Raw genomic sequence first — 19,878 nt, 5'->3', positions numbered from 1 at the left:
ATGACAGTCATCTGACCGAAACAAACGCATGACCGTGTTGCATGCTCATCTACGTTTGCCTAAACTAGTTTGACAGTGTGTGTAAATATTGTATTTTATCATGGTCTAAAACTGTAAGCAGTCATTTGGATTATGTGAGGAGATGCACAGTGTCAGCAGGCCGGAAGTGTTTTGCTAACGCAGCTAATGGTGAGTAGTTAGCCATCTGAGGTAACGCCGAGGGCCTTAAAGGCGATAAGAGATCGCATAACTGTCTCTGCTTAGGCTTTTGCTTTTCCTAACGTGTATTTCTCCATTTGCACATTGTCCCTGGGTCGACTCTCTGTAGCTCTCCTGTCGTTGTTTCTCTCGGATTGGAGCACATTTCAAGACATCACAGTCATGCCTCAGTCAGCGGCTGTCATCGGCGGCATCCAGAGGATGGTTTTGTACGAAACCAGAGCGGTGAGTCTCACACCACATCTGAACCTAGCTGAACACCCATGGACTGACGTATTAGACAACACTCTCCACTGCCACCATCCAAACCCCAAATGAGGAAATATAATGTGAAAGAAACGATGTTTTCCACTGTAACACTCTGCCCTCTCTCTGTTATTAGAGCCATATGCTCTTGAGCAGGGCATTTTAAACTCTTACTGCTTTAGTGGGGCTTAAATGGGTCCATGTTTGCATTGGGGAAGCTCCCAATATATGAGATGTATGAAAGTAAAGCAGGGTGTTGCTAGTACTTTGGATAAGTTCATTCTTCCCAATGAGTAGTGGACTATGGCAGTGGTTTTCAGGGTAACAGTGATTTCTGAAAGTTATGTTTAACCTATGATGTGAGAGAGGAGGCCATTAGAAGCCAGTAGACACAGAGATGGAGAGGGATGGAGAGCTGGGATGTCGAAGGGTTGTCTGGAAACACTAGATGGCAGCATGACAGAGCCTGTGATTGTTTGGTACTTCAGCTACGCCCCAGTCTCACAGTGTGGTGTATGCTGAGTGGGAGAAAGAGGCTCAAATCACAAACAGCTCAACAAACATTATCATAAGCAATATGTAGACCACAGTCAAACTTGAATTTATTCACTCAAGAAGGAGCCCCAGTTTTGATTATTTACAGGGACCTGCATGAAATTAATTTTTACTGGAGCTTGTTTTGTACCCTCATGAACAATTGATTTTATTACATACTGCCATTCAAGGACACTTAGTGTTGTTGCTACCCGTGATATTTGCCTAGCTTTGCTTGTTTTCTTGTTGTTTTCAGAGAAAAGACTTGAGTTTATATATATATATATATATATATATATATATATACCTGTCTTCCCCTTATTGTGTGTTGTCTTACAATACAGTTTTTCCCTTTGCACACTGACTAAGATCAGACCAAGCGTTGACATTAAGGTGAGGTATAGCAGGGTGTGATCACATGTCAAATCCACTTAGTCAGAAGAGAAAACATTTGGAAACTCTAGTGTTATCTTTCTTCCTGACTTTTATTGAACAGACTGTGTCAATAACTGCAAGCCAAAAACGGCTCTATGGGATACTGCATAGTCTGGAACAGGACAAAATGGCCCTAATGGTTCCTGACCGTGTCCATACAAAGTGTACAAATTGGCGTCCTGTGGTGTTTAGAAGATTTTGCACCATCTTGCCAACCCATTGTGAGAAAAATAATGACTTGAAAGAAAGGGGCATCCAAAGAAGACACATCTTATTAATAAGCTATCGTTTTAGAATATAATAAGCCACGTTTTAGAATGTGGCCTTGTTATCAAATAGATGCTTTTCATGCATGTTGTACTCTGGACAGTACCTGCTGTAACTGAAGTACAAATTGCTAAATTTGTACTTGCGTAGTTGGAATAAAGTAGGCTAGTATTTGCCTTGATTTTTTTTTTTTTTTTTGGAATATAATTTGACAGACTATCGATACATGGAGTTCTAACTGGATGTCTTGTTGTTGAGAGAAAATCTTGCAAACAAAACTGAATCCGAGGAAGTGTTATGGCTGAGACCTTCAGGCATAACATAGACATGATTCTTGCCTGCTGAACAGTGAACTCTGTGTGTTATCTGAGACACATAATTATAATGTAGGCATGGCTAATGTGCTGACTTTTGGGTCCACTTTGCTCGTAAGGAGTGTAGCTAATCTGAGGAGGAAACTAATAATGCTTAAAATGAGTAACCATTAGGCAATCAACCATGTAATATGATTACTCTATCACTATCTTTAGCATACACATTATCAGAAGCGTCTATGTAACCTACATTGCAAAGGCTGAGAGCTCACTGTCTACAGGAAGTGTGTTATGGCCTCCAGCAGTGTTTCTCCCACATTTGTACAGACCCGGTGGACCACCAGGTCAAAGAACAACCCCACCTTGCCAACAATATCCATAGGATTTTTTTTTTTTTTTTTCCCAATGGAAAAAAATATACAGCGGACAACTAAAAAACAAGATGTGCCATTCAGACCTTCAGTGCCAAATATCCATTTGTTTGTATATCAGAAATGAATTGGGTAGACACAACTGATTATTGCTCTTGATAGCAGTAGAAATCCAATCTTAAGGCAAATTAAAAAAATTCCTTAATGTAAGCCACATTTTATTTACTGTAGGACATCATGTGGAAGCCTGCATAAATATGACAATAAATGGGCCTCTTGTGGTAAAACAGTGTTAGCCTCATGAAATTTTTCCTCCAAGCCAAGAAAAGAGAAAGTGCAGAGATGACTCGTGCATACCGAGTTCATGAAGTGCAAGGTCAGGGGAATGTTACCTCAAAAACTTGTTTCACCCTGTTTTCATCCCATGAAAAGTACAGTTTATTAAACATCTTCTTCTTGTGATTACTTGAAATCTCGAATAATCAGAGTGATCAAAATTTTTAATACAGATAAAAAGTCTGAAGCAAACCACACCAAGATGGCATCCTGTATGCTGTGTAATTATTTTTGGTGCATAGTACCAGGCCTGAAGAAGAATATAGGGGAAACGGCATACCGGACATTAATGCTTTTAATTCTGTCTTTCCAGAGATATTTTTTGGTGGGGAGCAATCATGCCCAGACCAAACACCGTGTGCTGAAGATTGACCGCACAGAACCCAGGGACCTGGTCATAATTGATGATAAGGTGAGTGCTGAGCTTCCAGCATAGTTAGCACAGTGCTCATGTATATCCTTATGTAATACAGTACAGTACGCTTGCGGGGAAATTGTACAATCACTCACCCCTTCCCAAGTGTATTGTAGATGACAGCTTAGCTGATGAGAGCTGAGCGTACCTACTTCTCTCTGCTGCTCATTACCACGATCTATGAGGTGGGAGTTGATATGTTTGTTCTCGTTGTGGCTGATTATGATTATGATGGGTTTGTCATTATAAAGTATCCATTACTAAGCATCCATCACCCCGCACTCTCATTCCTGTAGATATTAGACTCGGAGGGGGAAACAATGTTTATTTTCATTTGATCGGCTTTTGCGCAATGACATTGTACAGTATTTTATGAACAATGTGTGGATTCTTGAGAATATGATGAAGAGCTGGAGGTGATTGTTTTTTTTAAGTGGTAAACACATTAAAGTCTTTCAGTGGTCTCTTGGTTAATATACAAAGAATGCAAGGTCAAATATAATGCATACACTGTATTCTTTTACGCTGCAACTCTATAATGGTTCTCAGTTGAAATGAAGATTGCAATATCTGCACAGTGAAGGTCATTGGAGTCTGTGCAGTTTTGCAGTTTTGAACTAATTAAAATACAATAAAATGCTGACATAAAGCTTTAAAATAAGACAAAAAAAATAATCTCCACATGATACAAATCCTTACAGACTTTCCATTTCTGCTTGATGTACATGTGTTGTACTTTGCAGAGGGATTTATTTGATTCCATGAGTAAACAAAGAAAAGTGGAATACACAAATGTGACAGTATGCAGTACTTTTGCATTGCTGCACTCATTTATTAGACTGTTATTTAGGATTACTTAAGTTTTCAGTGAACAAAGCTCTTCTGTAGAGGCTTATACAGCAGAGGCTGTTGATCTTTTTCCTTTTTTAAATTTAATTGAGAAATAAAAATGAGGCAGTCACTGTTCATTACAGTCTTGCAAAAAGGATGTGGATTGCAGTGAATTTATTGTCAGCCTAATTGCCTTGCAGAAGGTCAATTTAAATTCGTCTGTAGACAATTTGGGGATATTAATGAAAAAAGGCTTTCATTCCATTACAGATTATTCTCAGAAACACTTAACAGCTTAATTTCTTCTATTTTATCCATTCTTACACAATAAAGTAAAACGGCTATCATGGAAATTATGTACATAATATAAATGAAGAAATACAATAGTGTTTACAGGGTTGTGTTTACTCATGTCTGCTTGTGTGCCTGTCCGTCTGTGTGTAGCATGTTTACAGCCAGCAGGAGGTCCGAGAGTTGCTGGGACGCCTGGACCTCGGCAACCGCACCAAGATCGGCCAGAAGGGCTCGTCGGGCCTGTCCAGGGCTGTGTCAGCCTATGGCATTGTGGGTAAGACAGCTCCTTCCACCTCCAGATCACAGCTGTGGGTGTAGCGATAACCACACCGGGGCACAATGATGACAAGAGGACAGAGAGTTAGGTTTCCGGAGGGGAGTTGTCCAGGGGTTGATATTCAGGCCAGTTTTCCTTTTGCAGTTTGGATCCGTGACCCAAACACAGGATTTACAGGCTCATTAGTATGTCACTGATATTAGAGATTTTTAGATTATAGATTTTTTTAGATTCACTTTACCATACTAATTCTGCTCACTATCAGATTAAATGAGTATTTTTCAGAAAACATAACCATATTCCTTCCCTATCTCTCTTTGCTCTGATGCCCTTTTGTTTGGATGGGAAGTTATTTCCGACATCTGGCAGACAGTGTGGCTTTAACAACCATTTTTACTTCTAAATCTAGCTAGCCAGCCATAGCACTTTCTGTAACCTGTTGCGGTCTTGACAGCCTGTCTGATGGAGCAGTGATGATCTGCTTGTTGTGTTCACAGGATAAGGCAGCGTTGATGTTGCTACATAATTGGCCCAGACCACATTGCTACCTTTTGCATGCTTGGACAGGAAGAGAGAAACATTTTCCAGCATGGTGATGATTCTCTCATATAATTCAAAATCAGACCCACTGTTTTTTCGCATTTCTGCTTTATTTGGTAGTGACACTAGAGAGAGACAGGAAAGACAGCTCTACCACGAGAGCCACCGAGGTGCTTTTTGATCACTGGCCAGATGGGCTACTACTAATATACACTCCTGATCAAAATTTTAAGACCAGTTGAAAAATTGCAAGAATTTACATTTTGCACTGTTGGATCTTAAGAAGGTTCTAAGTAGAGCTTCAAAATGCAAAAAGAAGAAATGGGACTGAGACAAAAAAAAAATTGAGTGAGCAATTTATTGCAAACAACTATTAAACTGAAACAGGTTGTTCATCAGCTGATCAAAAGTTTAAGACCGCAGCCTTTAAAAGCCCAAATCTTCGCAAAAATGTGGATTCTGTGTCATTTTCTGTCAGGTGTCCACACTGTCATGACCTCCTGATGGCAAAGGCAAAAAAGTTTTCTCTCCTTGAACGTGGTCGGATTGTTGAGCTGCATAAGCGAGGCCTCTCGCAGCGTGCCATTGCTTCTGAGGTTGGACACAGTAAGACAGTCATTTTAAACTTCCTAAAAGATCCTGAGGGTTATGGAACAAAAAAGTCAAGTGGTAGACCCAAAAAAATGTCACCGGCCCTGAGCTGGAGGATCCAATTGGCTGTCCATCAAGACACGGGACAATCCTTGGCCCAAATTAAGCTTGTCACTGGTGCCAACTGCAGTCCCATAACCATCAGACGGCATCTGCGAGAGAAGGGTTTTAAGAACAAAAAACGTCTTCAAAGGCCTCGTCTCCTTCAACGGCACAAAATTGCCCATTTGGAGTTTGCACGAGAACACCAAACATGGGACATTGAAAGGTGGAAGAAAGTTTTATTCTCTGATAAGAAAAAAATTAACCTTGACTGTCCTGATGGCTTTCAACGTTACTGGCATGACAAGGAGATCCCACCTGAGATGTTTTCTACACGGCACAGTGGAGGGGGCGCCATCATGCTCTGGGGGGCTTTTTCCTTTTTCCTTCCTTCTTTTTGCATTTTGAAGCTCTACTTAGAACGTTTTTAAGATCCAAGAGTGCAAAATGTAAATTCTTGCAATTTTTCAACTGGTCTTAAAATTTTGATCAGGAGTGTATATTTGCTGGTGAGGACAATTGGGAAACACTGTTTGGCCAACGGACAAATTTATGGCAGCGTTGAGCCTTATGCTCAATGACTTGCTGTCAAATATAGTAATGTCTCCAGGGAATGGAGTTGCAGCACCTAGCACTTCATGCTTGTGATTGCTTTCTGAAAAAAAATAAAAAAAGGAACTTTCTCACCACTGTGCTTTGGAGTTTGCCCTACAGACCTAATTACTGCAGTAACTCCTGTCTAGCCTCGTTTTTTGGTTGAGGTGTAGCATACAGTCTGCCTTCACCATCACATCTCAGCCTTAATTTTGAATGTGGCACTTCTGTCGGCAAGCTTTACAATAACTTTTTCACCTTTATAAAATTAATGACTTGTTCTCTAAAAATTAGGTATCTGGCTTCTCTCTTCTGGCCCCTCCTTTTATTTCGTATTTGAGGTTGAAATTTAAATAAAGGCTAATTAATTGTCAAAGAAGTGTGTCTGTCAGAGCATTGCTAATCTTGTTATCTTGTTTGCCTTGTTGTCAGTCTCAGTGAGAGAGATCTATTTTTCCTCCCTCCATTTCTGAGAAGAGAATCTCATGGTTACTCTTCCAGTGTTGTTTGTGATTTTCGCCGCTCTCTCCCTCTCTCTCTATATATATGTGTGTGTGTGTAGACATCAAGGTTGATTTCAAGGAAAAACACAGTTCCTGTAATTTATACCACTAAAATTGACCACCTGTGTTATCCTGTCATCTTCATCCTTTGATCATGTTTGTACTTCGGTTTCCTGTATGGAAAGTAATTGGTGTGACAGCACCGTGAATGTCACAGAGACCCTGACCTACATAGGATGATACGATAGGATGCACACGACAGTCCTGAGTCAGTGTCTGATGATGATAAAAATAACAATAATAATAACTTTTAGGAAGGAAAATAAAACACAAAACTAAGTGCAACCCAGAATTATACAGGGAAAAAAACAAGGATAAAAAGGCATAGTAGTATAAAAACATAGTTGTGAAAACAGATAGTGTGGTTGGGTTTTCAGGATGAGTCAGAGCCCAGTTAGATAATTTATCTGTCACAGAAACATAAAGTTCTGAGAAAAATCCAGTGAGTCCTTCGTAATTTCCCGGATTCACTCATTACCTTCTCCTAAAATATGTCTGATCGTCATCAAAATCCTAAGTCTGACTAAATACATAATATACAGTTCTACTGGAGTATTTCATATGGTAGTATGCTGACATGAGTTAAAGGTGACTAAAACCGAAGCGCTTGTGTGTATCATATTCTTATGGTATAGGTCCGTGGATAGCGGCCCCTGGTCAACGGGCCAAAACTAGCCTCCCAGAAACTCAGTCCAACATATATCATGTCAAAAAAAGTAATATAACCCCCCTGAAGGATGCTCGTATTCTCCTTGAATGGTCTTGAATGGCCTCTGTTACGCTCAAATGCTCATAGTGAAATGATTGGGGTTTTGGACAGCGCTTGGTGCTAGCCTTGTGGTATGAGGGGAAAAAGCATAAAATGTTCAATAAATCTTTCAAAAATCATTTTAATTTCTCAATAGTTTGGGGCCAAGGTTGCCAAACATAGGAAGCAAGCCACAAATGAATTATTCAGACATCTTCATTTTATGCCACCTGTCCGGGACCGGGTAGCGGTGGCAGCAGGCTTAGGAGTTCAACCCAGATGGTTCTTTCCATGGCCACATCCACCAGCTCCTCCTGGGGGATCCCAAGGCATTCCCAGGCCATTTGGGATACATAATCCCCCCAGCGTGTCCTAGGTCAGCCCCGGGGTCTCTTTGAAATATCATAAATCCCTATTTGTCTGGGATTTTGGTTCTTTGGGCATGAAGGAGTTAATATGTGAAAATGCTCCAGGGATATCACGGGGCAGCCTCCCGTATTTTGAAAAGGTACCCCTAAGCTACCAGAATCAGCAGAGAAAAAAACTTTACCTGGCAAAACGAGGTACAACACCATGGCTCCCGGACTATAGCGTATCCGACCTTCTTAGCATCATTGTTTCGTTAGGTTGTCTAGTTTCATTTGATACCGGTAACGTCATGCTTGCTTTAAAACTGACCCTCTGAAAGATAGTATGTCGGCTGGTCCCACTGGCAACTGGCTGGTTGAACCTTAAGTAGTAAACCAATGTCTTTTGGAGCAAAGGAGTAACATATTTGAGATCAAATTTGGAAGTGTTACCCTTTATGCAAGTGTTACAGGCATATTTTGAGGATAAAATTATGAGGTATTGTTTTCAGTTTCTTGATGTGTCGGGCACACTGACACAGACAGATTCTGACTTTGACGTGCGCTTCAATGGCTAAATTAGATGCTTTTTCAGCCGTGCCCTAACAACATCTCCATTCACAAGCAACTATTTGGTCATTGTGTCACACAGAATGAAAGAGTGATGTAGCCTTGTAGAGCACAGTATATCCTGAGAGCCCTTTTGCCTGACACAGTTCCCATTATATAATGATTGTCATTATTGTAAAATGAGTATATTTTTATTCATTTTTATCTAATAATTGTGTCAGTCTGACCCATCTCTGGAGGAAAGAAACACAATCACCAAGTTATGTGACAGCAATGCATCAATTGAAAAGTTATTAAGTGCTGTGGAAGGGGAGAGGCTGCTCAGATAAAAGCTGTATCTTAAATTTCTCATCTCACTGTGATTAAATAGAGAAAACAGAGCCTGAAATCTGCAAATTTGAGTCAGCCAGCCTTTAATCGAATTGATCAGATGAATGCCATAGTCCTATAAACTTCTATACTCTAAAGGGAGATGCCACCTGTTTTAAGAAGTCATGTTATTCCTGTGCCACAGGTAATAACTGGAGGACTGACAGTTTAATTTGTAAAATCTGGCACTTCCCTATAGACAGTGAATAGGGCACTGACATTGTTGAGCCATATTATTTTTGCAGCTATTAACAACAGAAACCTACGTGCTTCATATCATTTGTAATGATAAAATATCAGCTTAATTTTGATGATACAGCTCATCTTTTCTTGTCACACTTCCATGTTTTTTAGCTGAATTTATCAGGATCGGGCATTGTGTCAAAAACACAAGGAATCTCATTCATTTTAAATGGGCATAGTGCTTTTTGGGTGCATTATTATGTGATGCAAGGGGTTTCGCAAAAAACAAACAAACAAAAAAACGCAGCGGTGTTCAGCAAAAAAGTTGATCCAGAATCAGGTTTTACCATAGCGCAACCCGACATCACACTGCATTGGACAATTTCATAGCGGGTGAAGACGCCGAGCAGGCAGACAGCAGACAGACGAGTTGTGTAGTGACACTCCCACGCCTCTGCACAGTGCCGCAGTGCCTGATCCTGCCTGAACGTGGCCTTGTTAGCTGGGTTCCTAACAATACATGGGCACTTGGGCATCCATGATGTGAACTAGTCCAAATGTGGGAGGGCCTCTGCAGAACTGACTTTGTTCAGCTGCAAAATTACTTCTGTGACCCACAATTCAGCTGACAACATATTAATCTTAGCAGCAATATTACAAAAGCAGTATGTCTGGCAGGCTGACTTATGTAAGGCACTGGCCTTGATGAAAAGAATATTGCTAATATAATAATCAGACCATTAAAAAGACACACAGACATTATCCATTATGCATTGAATGTCATAGATGAGAAAATAGTTTGTGAGCAGCTGAAAGCAAATCATTGAGTTGCCTGTACGTGCTTGATACTTCTTTCTGGGCCAAGGTTTAATTATGTAAGACCAACGAAATATATTGAGGTGTATTTCAGACATCTTACTGTAGCCATTACATAGTGAAAAGTCATGCACACAAACACTCAGGCTGCAGCTCCATAAACTCATTGTTTGCGCTTCCAGTGCCGTAGTCAATATGCAATCAGCTGAAAGGTTGACCCACAAATTACCTTGCCCAGAGGTTTGTTCAGAGCTTACACTGAAACTTTGAGTTGATGCAAAGTTTCCTTGAGAGAAAGTTGTATCTTTATGACAAATAATATAATGATGTATCATGTATCATTCTGTTGACTAATTATTGTTTGTCTTGGTAACTCCTATGATTGGTGTACCTCAGTAGATTTTACACTGTGTGTATTTTTGTACTATTTGTTTCTGTTTTTCTTGACAGGGTTTGTACGTTTCCTTGAGGGGTACTACATTGTGTTGATCACCAAGCGCAGAAAGATGGCGGACATTGGTGGCCACTCCATATACAAAATTGAAGACACTAGCATGATTTACATCCCCAATGACTCGGTCAGGGTCACACATCCTGATGAAGCAAGGTACTGTCGCATTCATCGGCTTCTCTGCACTATCCTGCCTCTTTTTCTGTGATGCCATTTAAGGTCCTGTAGCCAGTCAGCCTTTTTAACCCCAACCCTGTCACTGGCACTGGATTGTATTCATAAAAAAAACATTCTTTCTTGATGAACATTGCAATCGCTGTATCATATTCATGACATATGCTTACGTGGTCACACTGTATGACCTTATACTTCATATTTATGTGGCCCTATGTTGGTTCCAGTGTCTCACCACCAATTACTGCAGAAGACGCACTGATTACTGATCTCATTTGGTTGTGTTTGCTGAGTCCTGCCCATTTCTACAAGTGAAGGAAGTTTTCTTATTTAATGAAGTTATCTTGTTCACTCCATCTGTCAAAACCTTGTGTTCTGTTTTTCTTCTGTCAAACGCTTCTCCCAGATATGTGCGTATCTTTCAGAACGTGGACCTGTCCAGCAACTTCTATTTCAGGTAAACCAGGCTAGGACTGTGCCCATCTTTCATGATTTGTCACAGGAAGGATGTATTCTGGACTGTATGTGCTGTATAGAGAAGAGAGTGCCTCCTCTTCAGTATGTGCCAGCTCAGAACAAGCTGTTTCAGTAAACCAGACCTCTGATTTGAAGTTATTCAAATTCACCACGATGCTGACCATGTGTGACTCTGCATGTGCACAGCTCTGCTGATGGAGGTCCTTCAGACGTCCTCCTAATTGTAACATGTGTGTCCTTGGTTGTCACAAGGAGTTTGCACACAAGCTGCAAATTCATAAGTCTATTGACTATTTCCAGACAGTTTGTACAAAGGGACCATTATCTTTTAAGTACAACTCTCTCAGCTTGTGTGTTTTGCTTTCTGGATGTGGCAGAGTGTTGCTCATCTATACAAATATTGAACATGTCAGTCAAAACACTTGTGAATTTTGTATGTCTGCATAACATACAGCAACTAGTTCTATCCTGTATCAGCCTTCACTGGAACAGCTAAAGTGGCTGTGAACTGGTTCTTTACAGTCCCAGAAAAGACTCTGAATGACTTTAAAAAATTACTATAAAATTACTGCACACAGCATAATGATAGTATGTTCTAAAGGCGAGTGCACTGCAGTTCCAAAAGTCCAGTATTTGTCACATTATCCCTGAAATTTTCAGTCATTACAGACTACAGTAGCCTCAGTTAACTTTTAGTTGATAAACACTAACATATCAACTGCAAAATTAATGTTCTCTTCATTCCGCTATTGCTGCACAAAGTAGCTCAGTATTTTTCTTATTTGTTTTGGTTTCTAAACCAGTTGCCAAAAAATACATTGGCTTTATGTCCCATTTTCTTATTTCTGACTATAAAGTGCTATTTGACAGATGATATTTATGACTTTCCAAGCTGGAAGCACACGAGGATGTCGAAACTGGCATCATATAGCTCACGGTAAATGTGCGAGCAAGCTAAATCTAGGACGTAATGACATAAATAAGGCCTTTTGGACCTACAGTGCAAGAGTTTGGCGTCAGATCACTTGGATTATTTTGCACAAACTATGCAACATCATTTTATGTTAAGTGTTTGCCCATTTTGGAATGATAAAGACAACGTCCCCAGCCACTCCTGTTGTTTTAAAGAGGACAGGTGTGTGTGGTGCTAGCTAACTTCACCTTTGTTTTGACTCATATGCAAGTGAGTAGATAATGACTTTTTTTTTTTTTTTTTTTTTTTAGTGGAATGGCAATCCCCTTTAGACTCCCAACTCTTTGAACAATGATTCCTCTCAGCTATTTTTATTCTGTCAGTTGGTAGCTTTACCGTGGTAACAGCGCAATTTTATTCACCCTTTCATCCAATGAGCAAAGGTCTCTTTTGAAGTGGTTGCATAGTAACATCCATGTAAGATTTGTGACTCACCGCTCTCTGCAAGTGGTTGTAATCACAATGGGGACATACAGAATGACAAATGCCATGAACACATTTCAGAGTCAGAGTTTAAATAATCCGAGTTGGTTGAGTGACTTGGTTTGTGACACACCTGGCATTTACTTTTTAAACATCTGCCATGTTGTATATGACCCTATCAAATACCCATATTTGAAACATATTTTTAGTTTGGCACATTTTTATATATTGACGTATGTCTAACATGCATCGTCTCCACTGTCCTCCCCATTGTTTTCGTATGCATATATGTGTTACATATGCATGTTACACATATTTGGGGTACACACATGTCACACATATCCAGAGGATCATTATCGATGCTTGGCTTATGTATAACTATAGATGTGAAAACATTTCTCTGGGTCAAGGACATATCCACTGTTTCTAGGAGACAAAAAACAAACAACAGCTACAAAAATCACATAAAAGGCATAAAATTCTTGTCAGAATTTATTAGTATGATGGAAAATTGCAGGTTAAAAAATGACAGATTTGGGTTAATGGGAAAATGCACAGCCAGTTTTTTTAATAACAGTTTACAGCAAACATTCTCAGCTTCGTACCGTCCAGTTTACAGAAATTGGGTAAAAATTATAGAACTCTTTGAATTCTTTGAACCACCTTATCTGTTGTGTTTTGACTACCCATTGCAACATTTTAGGGATCTCCTTATCATTTTTTTTTCTAATGCATACTTTTAGAATTGCAAATTTTTTCAACTGAAGGGCATGACTTATTGGTCACAATTCACAATATTATCTGACATGAATTATAGTTGATATTTGATACAAATTGAATTGCTTTTAACTCACTCTCCATATTACGACCAAATCACTAAGGCACCTGGACTGCACAGACTGGACTTGAGTTAAATGACATTACCATTGTAACTTGCAGCTACAGCTATGACCTGAGCCACTCGCTGCAGTACAACTTGACTCTGCTGCAGCGGCCCTGTGAACTGGGGTCAGCAGCGGCCTCGTCCGCCGAGGAAGAGGTTCACACACACAGCAAGCAGGACAGCTTTGATATCTTTGAGGATGAAGGGCTGCCCACGCAAGGTAACATGACCTGAACCCACAAACCTCTACTCCTCTGCAGCCTCTCAGGCTAATGTCATGGATAAATTGTTTTGTTTCCTTTGTTTAGTACACATGATTTAGAACAAATAACTTATTGTTTGGAAGCCACCTCACCTCATGTATCGCTTAAAATATTTGCTTAACCAAGGAACAACACGCTTACCTACATGTTTGTAGAAAACACTCATCACGGAAGGCCAAAATTCCAGCTGCACAGGCTTAAGATCACTTAATGCTCAATACTGCTGTGTCTGAATACGCTGTTATTCACCAGCCTGCGTCAGACCTCAGCCACGCTTCATTTTCCATTTGTAACTGTCGAACTGATAATTTGGTCTAATCCCAGTTCAGTAAGATGATCCGGAGGTTTTATGTGTTCCCTCTCTTCCGCCGCAGTGGTCTACGGCCTGCAGAATGAGCCGTACTTCAAGTACGTGTGGAACGGGAAGCTGCTGGAACGAGTCAAGGACACAGTGCATCACGACTGGCTCATGTACATTATCCACGGCTTCTGTGGCCAGTCAAGTATCCTTTTTGTCGTGTTGAGGGCAGTTTTGTTTAAGCTCTGCGAGACTGTGTGCCTGTCGCTTCTTACCTGTTTTTGTTGTGCTTCATGTACACAGGTGCTTGCTGCCTTTTTAGTTTTATGTTCAGCATCAACTTCATTCAACGGCTGATAACAGCAAACTTTTCAGTGATTTTTCTGTGCAAATATAGCTTCTATTTTTATTAAATGCATAGAAATCAACAATCCTTGTTAGGCATGAAATATCACACCCTGGTATAAGAATACAGCTAGATCCCTCATGTGCTAGTCCTTGGTCTGCATGCCCCCACAACTCTTAATATCAAGTTACTTGCTGAAATGTCACTTGTTGAAATGTGCTTTGCCTCCAACAAAAAAACGTGGAGTGCACTGTGAGCGAGCATGCAACTCACCCCCAAAACTGCAGGCACAGTTTCTGTTTATTTTCGGAGTCGTAGAAAGACAAGTATGATTGCAATTAGGAAATGTTATTCAGGTATGTAAACACTGGTGCTTGCATAATCTCTCCATCTGTTGACTGGAGGGAAAAAACATGGTGCATATTTGATCAGATGAGCTAGATAGTCTCTTTGTTTGGACGCAAGATACATGTCCCATCGGGTTGCTTGCATCTGTGTGTGGAAGTGCATACACACACACACACACACACACACACACACACACACACACACACACACACACACACACACACACACACCTGCATGCCCCTCCCATGTTTGACTGTTCATCATTGATCTCGGTTCAGGGCTATAGTAGCATTTGCTAATACAGTTTGATTAAACCCAAACTGCATAGGAGGGATTTACATACAGCCTTACATAAGTAATTTTGTCAGCATTCTTTGAGAGGCTTTTGCAGTAATGATACATGAGCTGCAGCTGCAGAGGTGCTTGGGGCGTGGATACAGCTGAGTAAACAGTCTGATTTATTATGGTAAAAATCTGCCTGAGGTTACCCATTCGCAAGATTTCAATAATTTTCTATCAAGCTTCTGTTGCTTAAATCATACCGAGCTTAGGAAAAAGAAGTTGACATTTTGCTTTTTGAGCCAAAACCATCGCTCACTGAATTTTTATCAGTAATCACAAAGAGGTTGAAGTGAATTAATATTTATATGCCACCACTCATTGAATTTTTTCAGTAATCACAACAAAGTTGCAGTGAATTAATATTTATATGCCACCACTCATTGAATTTTTATCAGTAATTACAAAGACGTTCTAGTGAATTAATATTTATATACCAGCACTTGTGTCACTGGCTTTGCCTAATGACATACGCCTTAAAGTAGCAGATGGATGTACCTGAGTTTTTGTTTGAACTTAGCCCTGCTGTCAGCAGTGTCATCTCTGTTTTCAAGCTGCAGGCTACCATAGTGACATTGTGTGGGCGCAGTGAATTTGGACAATTCCTGGAAGCTGTTTGTCCTTCAAGGCTGCTTTCTGAGAGAGTGAGGAGGGAGAGGGGCAAAGAAAGGAATTTGTATATGGTAGAGGCAGATTATCAGGAGGAAGTGGAGAAGAAAACATATGGTTTATAAAAAAAGAAAAGTTCTGTGGGGGAAACATATTGAGGGCATGGACAGAATGGAAGGTAACATAGAGAAATATGGCAAAGCAAAGGCGAACGTGCACTATAGAACTGCATCGTTGCCTTGTGTGAGTGTTGTATAAGCAATTCTCCTTTACCTTAGCAACTACAGAGCTTCTGATCTATGGCCGACCGGTGCACATCACCCTCATTGCCAGGCGCTCCAGCAGATTTGCCGGGACCCGCTTCCTCAAAAGAGGAGCCAACTGCGAGGTACAGCAGTTGCCAAGACAACAGGGAAGAATAGATATTTGAGGCAGGGGTGACGGGTGTCAGGATGATTGAGATGAGTCATGTTGATCACAGGGGGTTAATTTGACCTGCTGCTTCTACCTTTATATATGCATGTGTATGAATAGAGAAGGGGATCGGCCTTTTTCTGTTTGCACACCTGTTATCGGTGGGGTTTGCACATTCCTGTTCTACTGTACATTGGTGAATAAAAATAGTAGCCTCTCTGTCCAGAAATTCTGGTATTCTGCCATATCACTGCCATTTTAGCTCATTAACATTATTAATGTGAGATTTAAAAGAAATGGTAAGACAAGTGTAACCTTGATTTGCTGCAAGTATGATGTCGCTTGATGCAAGACCCCTGGTCTTTTCTTGTTTGTGTTATTTGTAGGGGGACGTAGCCAATGAGGTGGAGACGGAGCAAATTATCCATGATGCCTCAGTTATGTCATTCACAGCGGGAAGTTACTCCTCTTACGTCCAGGTGCGAGGTTCGGTCCCACTCTACTGGTCCCAAGACATCTCCACCATGATGCCCAAACCCCCAATACGATGTAAGACCACCGCTGTACCCGGGATGTCTTTCTTGTTTTATATGTTTTCTGCTCATTTATTGTACAGTCTCAGGATGGTCTGGTCCAAACATGAGAGATAATGTAGAATTATATGTCACATCAGTCCGAAAGCAGTGGTATCATTTGTTAGATCATTAGTGGACTCTGTGGTGCTTATGGCACCCAAAATCGCTGTGCTTCTCCTAAGGAAAAGATAGAGAAATTAGCCTATCTGCCGAGGTTTCAAAGGGCATTTATTTGGCTTGGGTCTTTCACCTTAAAGGATTGGTTCATTTGCAGCCACTTTTTAGGTGGACAATTTCAAGATGTATTTGACAGTCCTGTGAGTTTCCTGTTTTCAAAAGGACATTTACAATGTTTTTTGAGGCCAAAAATGATTACACACTTGTAGTGTACTGAAGGCCAGCAAGACGCTGCGGCAGTTATCAATTTCTCGTAAGTAAAGCCAGAAGTGCAGTTGTGCCATGTGTGGTTATAAAATGATGGGTGTCAACATTGTAATACAGCCTGAGTTTAAAAAAAAAAAACAAAAAAAACAAACCTTTCCTTGCACAGAAGATCTGAGGGGTTTTCTTGTTGCCATGGCAGGAAATAGAAATGAAAATAGCGGATATGGTAAGGACTGCTGTGAAGAGAAAATGTTAAAATATGACTCTTTATAACTTAATGCATATAACAAGATCAGCGCCAAGATCAGTGGTTCGGCAGCTTTCCACCCCACCAGCAATAAAAATGTATAGATACATGCTACATAACTCTTTGAATGAAGTATCTACTCAACTACATCTGTGGATGTCCTTAAGTATAATCCAACCACCGTCCTAAACATTATTTCCACAGTAGATCTCCAGCAAGAGAAAGGTCTTGATCTAGTTCTGCAAAACCAATCATATTCAAATCTTACTCAATGTACAGGCTTGGAGTGGAGCTCTGTTGATTCTAATCTCAGGAGATATTCTAATATGCATTACAAATACACAAAACAGATATATGTTCTTGTAATGCTTAGACATACGTGGTATAAGGAATGACTCTCACAATATATGTTTTTCTCGAATTATCATTGATGTGACGTGGTATAATGTTCATTCGAGCAGCTTCCTATTCAGGACAAGAAATAATGCTCTCGAGAAAGAATAGTGTAATCAGAATAAAAATTAGAGTGGCTTTGCTTCATGGTCATTCTTCTCAACCACTGGCACAAAGATAAAAAAGAGAGGTAACACTAGGATACCCCCCCATTGCTTCTCATCCTTGTATCCATTCTTCTGTCTCATTATGGGTCCAGCAGGATATAAATGCAAAACCAGGGCTTGAGGGAGGCACTCGGGTCTCTGAGAATGATGACACTGGAGACCTTAACTCATCCTTGGATGACATTTACCTGCGTGAGGTAGAGACATCCAAAATCCCTAGGCGGATCAACTTGCCTCATCATCCTACTCCCAGTTTGGTGTTTTCAATCAGTCCTTATCTGACATTTCCAGAACGTTCCTCAATGCTTATACAAACAAGATTGGCATATTTTGGCTCTGGCAACTCAAGTTTATTCCTAAATGCCTCTTCTTTCAGTTGTCACTTTTGCTTCTACTGCTGTCATTTTAGTCCATCATTCAGATACAGATTTGAGCAAGAGGGAAACAAAAGAACTATTCATTTCCTTTTCTGTTTTGGAGTTTGGAGAATGAATGGACAGCATTTGGGTCTTTCTGCTTCAAGTGGTGATATGACAGTCTATTATCATATATACCCTGCCCTTTTCACATGCTTTTCTTTGTGCTCTCTGTCTGCCGCAGCCTTGAAAATTATGAAACTGACCTGAAAGCGTATCAATTCAGAGCTACGCACAGTTCACCCAGCCATATTCAGTTCCATCTAAATATCTGTGTGGTCATGAAACTGGCTGCATACAATGACACTCATTAGACAAATCTAGGTCAGCAACATGGTTTCACCTTACCTTTGCCATGACTTTCAAGACCAATTATTACGCAAAGAGTTTGTAATTGCCCTGAAGAAGGAACATGTTTTCGTTGTGAAGGAAAAGACCTTACTTAATGGTTGTCATCATGCCTTACCTAGGGTACAGTAACAGTGTTGGAGTGGCCTGTCTTTTAGGAAACACAGTCATGTAAGCTGACCTGCACTTTCCTGTCCCTGGAGGCTTTAACAGAGGAATGATGAACAAAATGATATGAAAATAATAAATGATGGTAGAATGAAGTTGAGGAGTATGTTTGAGCTTGCATTTGTGTTTGTGTTCAGGGGGGGGGAATCATTGAGCCGTATTGTGTTCTGACCCAATTCTACTGATCTGTTGTTTGACTGGTCTGATTCTGTGGCAGGCTGCAGATGTGCCTCTTTGTATACAGGGCAAGTGGAGGCTTTCACCAGTATTGTAAAATAAAGAATGAAGAAATGAAAGACAAATGAAGACACCCATAACCAGCAGCTGTATTCAAAAGGAAATGGCCTTGCTCATAGTGGTATTGCACGACAAAGCCCAGCATGATACTTGACATAATTCATATCGGCCTTATGAAACAGATTGACCCAATTAAAACAAATCACCTGTTATCGTCTCCCTGTCACTGTCTACGTCTCAGCACAGAACCTTGAGTCTTGAGAAAGAATAGGAGATGGAGATAGGATGAAGGAATTGATTAGGGATTTTTCTGGCTCGAATGTGTCAGAGAAAAAGGTTTTGTGCCAGTCAACATCAGCCCGGCTGATGGTGTGTGTGTCGGGAAGCGCGGGGGTTCCCCAAAGCAAAACAAAATCTCTGAAATCTCTGCAGCCATTGCAATTACAGTGGATTAAATGGTGCTGATCCACAACACTCATGAACCTCCAGTGGTGTGGTCATTTACACCTTGAAAGAGGCAAAATATTAGATGCTGTACCTTTTAAAAAAAGTGCCCTGATTGGTGCAATGGTTGGGATTGGTGGAATGAGGGTCTATATTACTTACTCATTGAATTTATGATTTTGGATTGGATTTGGGTGGAGCTAGGGTGAATGATGTATCCCACTTAGCACCTCTTCAAAGTCACACAGATCAATTGTATGCTTTTCCATTTACATGCAGTATCTAGTTTTGACAAAATTTGGAGAAATAATGTATGTCATTTTGTTCCCCTGCTACAGTTACAGCTGAAAACGAAGTGAGAAAATGTCTTATTTACTGATTTCTCCAGACAGGGACTGTATCATTTGTGGTGATGACTGGCTTATTTTTCTGTTGTTTATTCAGTTGAGCCAATCGTTGAAACATTTCCCGTCAACACCCAGAAACTAGACCCAAGATGCCATTTTGCAGCTTCTTAATACTTTTAACATTTGAAAGCA

At 40.4% G+C, this 19,878-nt stretch overlaps 1 protein-coding gene across 1 annotated transcript in view; it reads left to right on the top strand.

The window, feature by feature from the left end:
* The first annotated feature begins 11 nt into the window (after positions 1 to 11).
* The window catches only part of fig4a (FIG4 phosphoinositide 5-phosphatase a), a 60,212-nt gene continuing 40,345 nt past the window's right edge, over positions 12 to 19,878 (top strand). The window contains exons 1-10 of the mRNA XM_030047388.1: positions 12 to 189; positions 329 to 444; positions 3,036 to 3,134; positions 4,413 to 4,536; positions 10,413 to 10,569; positions 10,994 to 11,044; positions 13,400 to 13,563; positions 13,981 to 14,109; positions 15,834 to 15,934; positions 16,347 to 16,509. Of these exons, the coding sequence (XP_029903248.1) occupies positions 382 to 444; positions 3,036 to 3,134; positions 4,413 to 4,536; positions 10,413 to 10,569; positions 10,994 to 11,044; positions 13,400 to 13,563; positions 13,981 to 14,109; positions 15,834 to 15,934; positions 16,347 to 16,509 (1,051 nt within the window). The 5' untranslated portion in view covers positions 12 to 189; positions 329 to 381. The remainder of the gene's footprint in view (positions 190 to 328; positions 445 to 3,035; positions 3,135 to 4,412; positions 4,537 to 10,412; positions 10,570 to 10,993; positions 11,045 to 13,399; positions 13,564 to 13,980; positions 14,110 to 15,833; positions 15,935 to 16,346; positions 16,510 to 19,878) is intronic.

The sequence above is a fragment of the Myripristis murdjan genome, chromosome 24 (genome assembly GCF_902150065.1).
Source record: "Myripristis murdjan chromosome 24, fMyrMur1.1, whole genome shotgun sequence".
In the NCBI taxonomy this organism is placed as follows: domain Eukaryota; kingdom Metazoa; phylum Chordata; class Actinopteri; order Holocentriformes; family Holocentridae; genus Myripristis; species Myripristis murdjan.
This window is presented reverse-complemented; position numbering and strand designations above follow the sequence as displayed.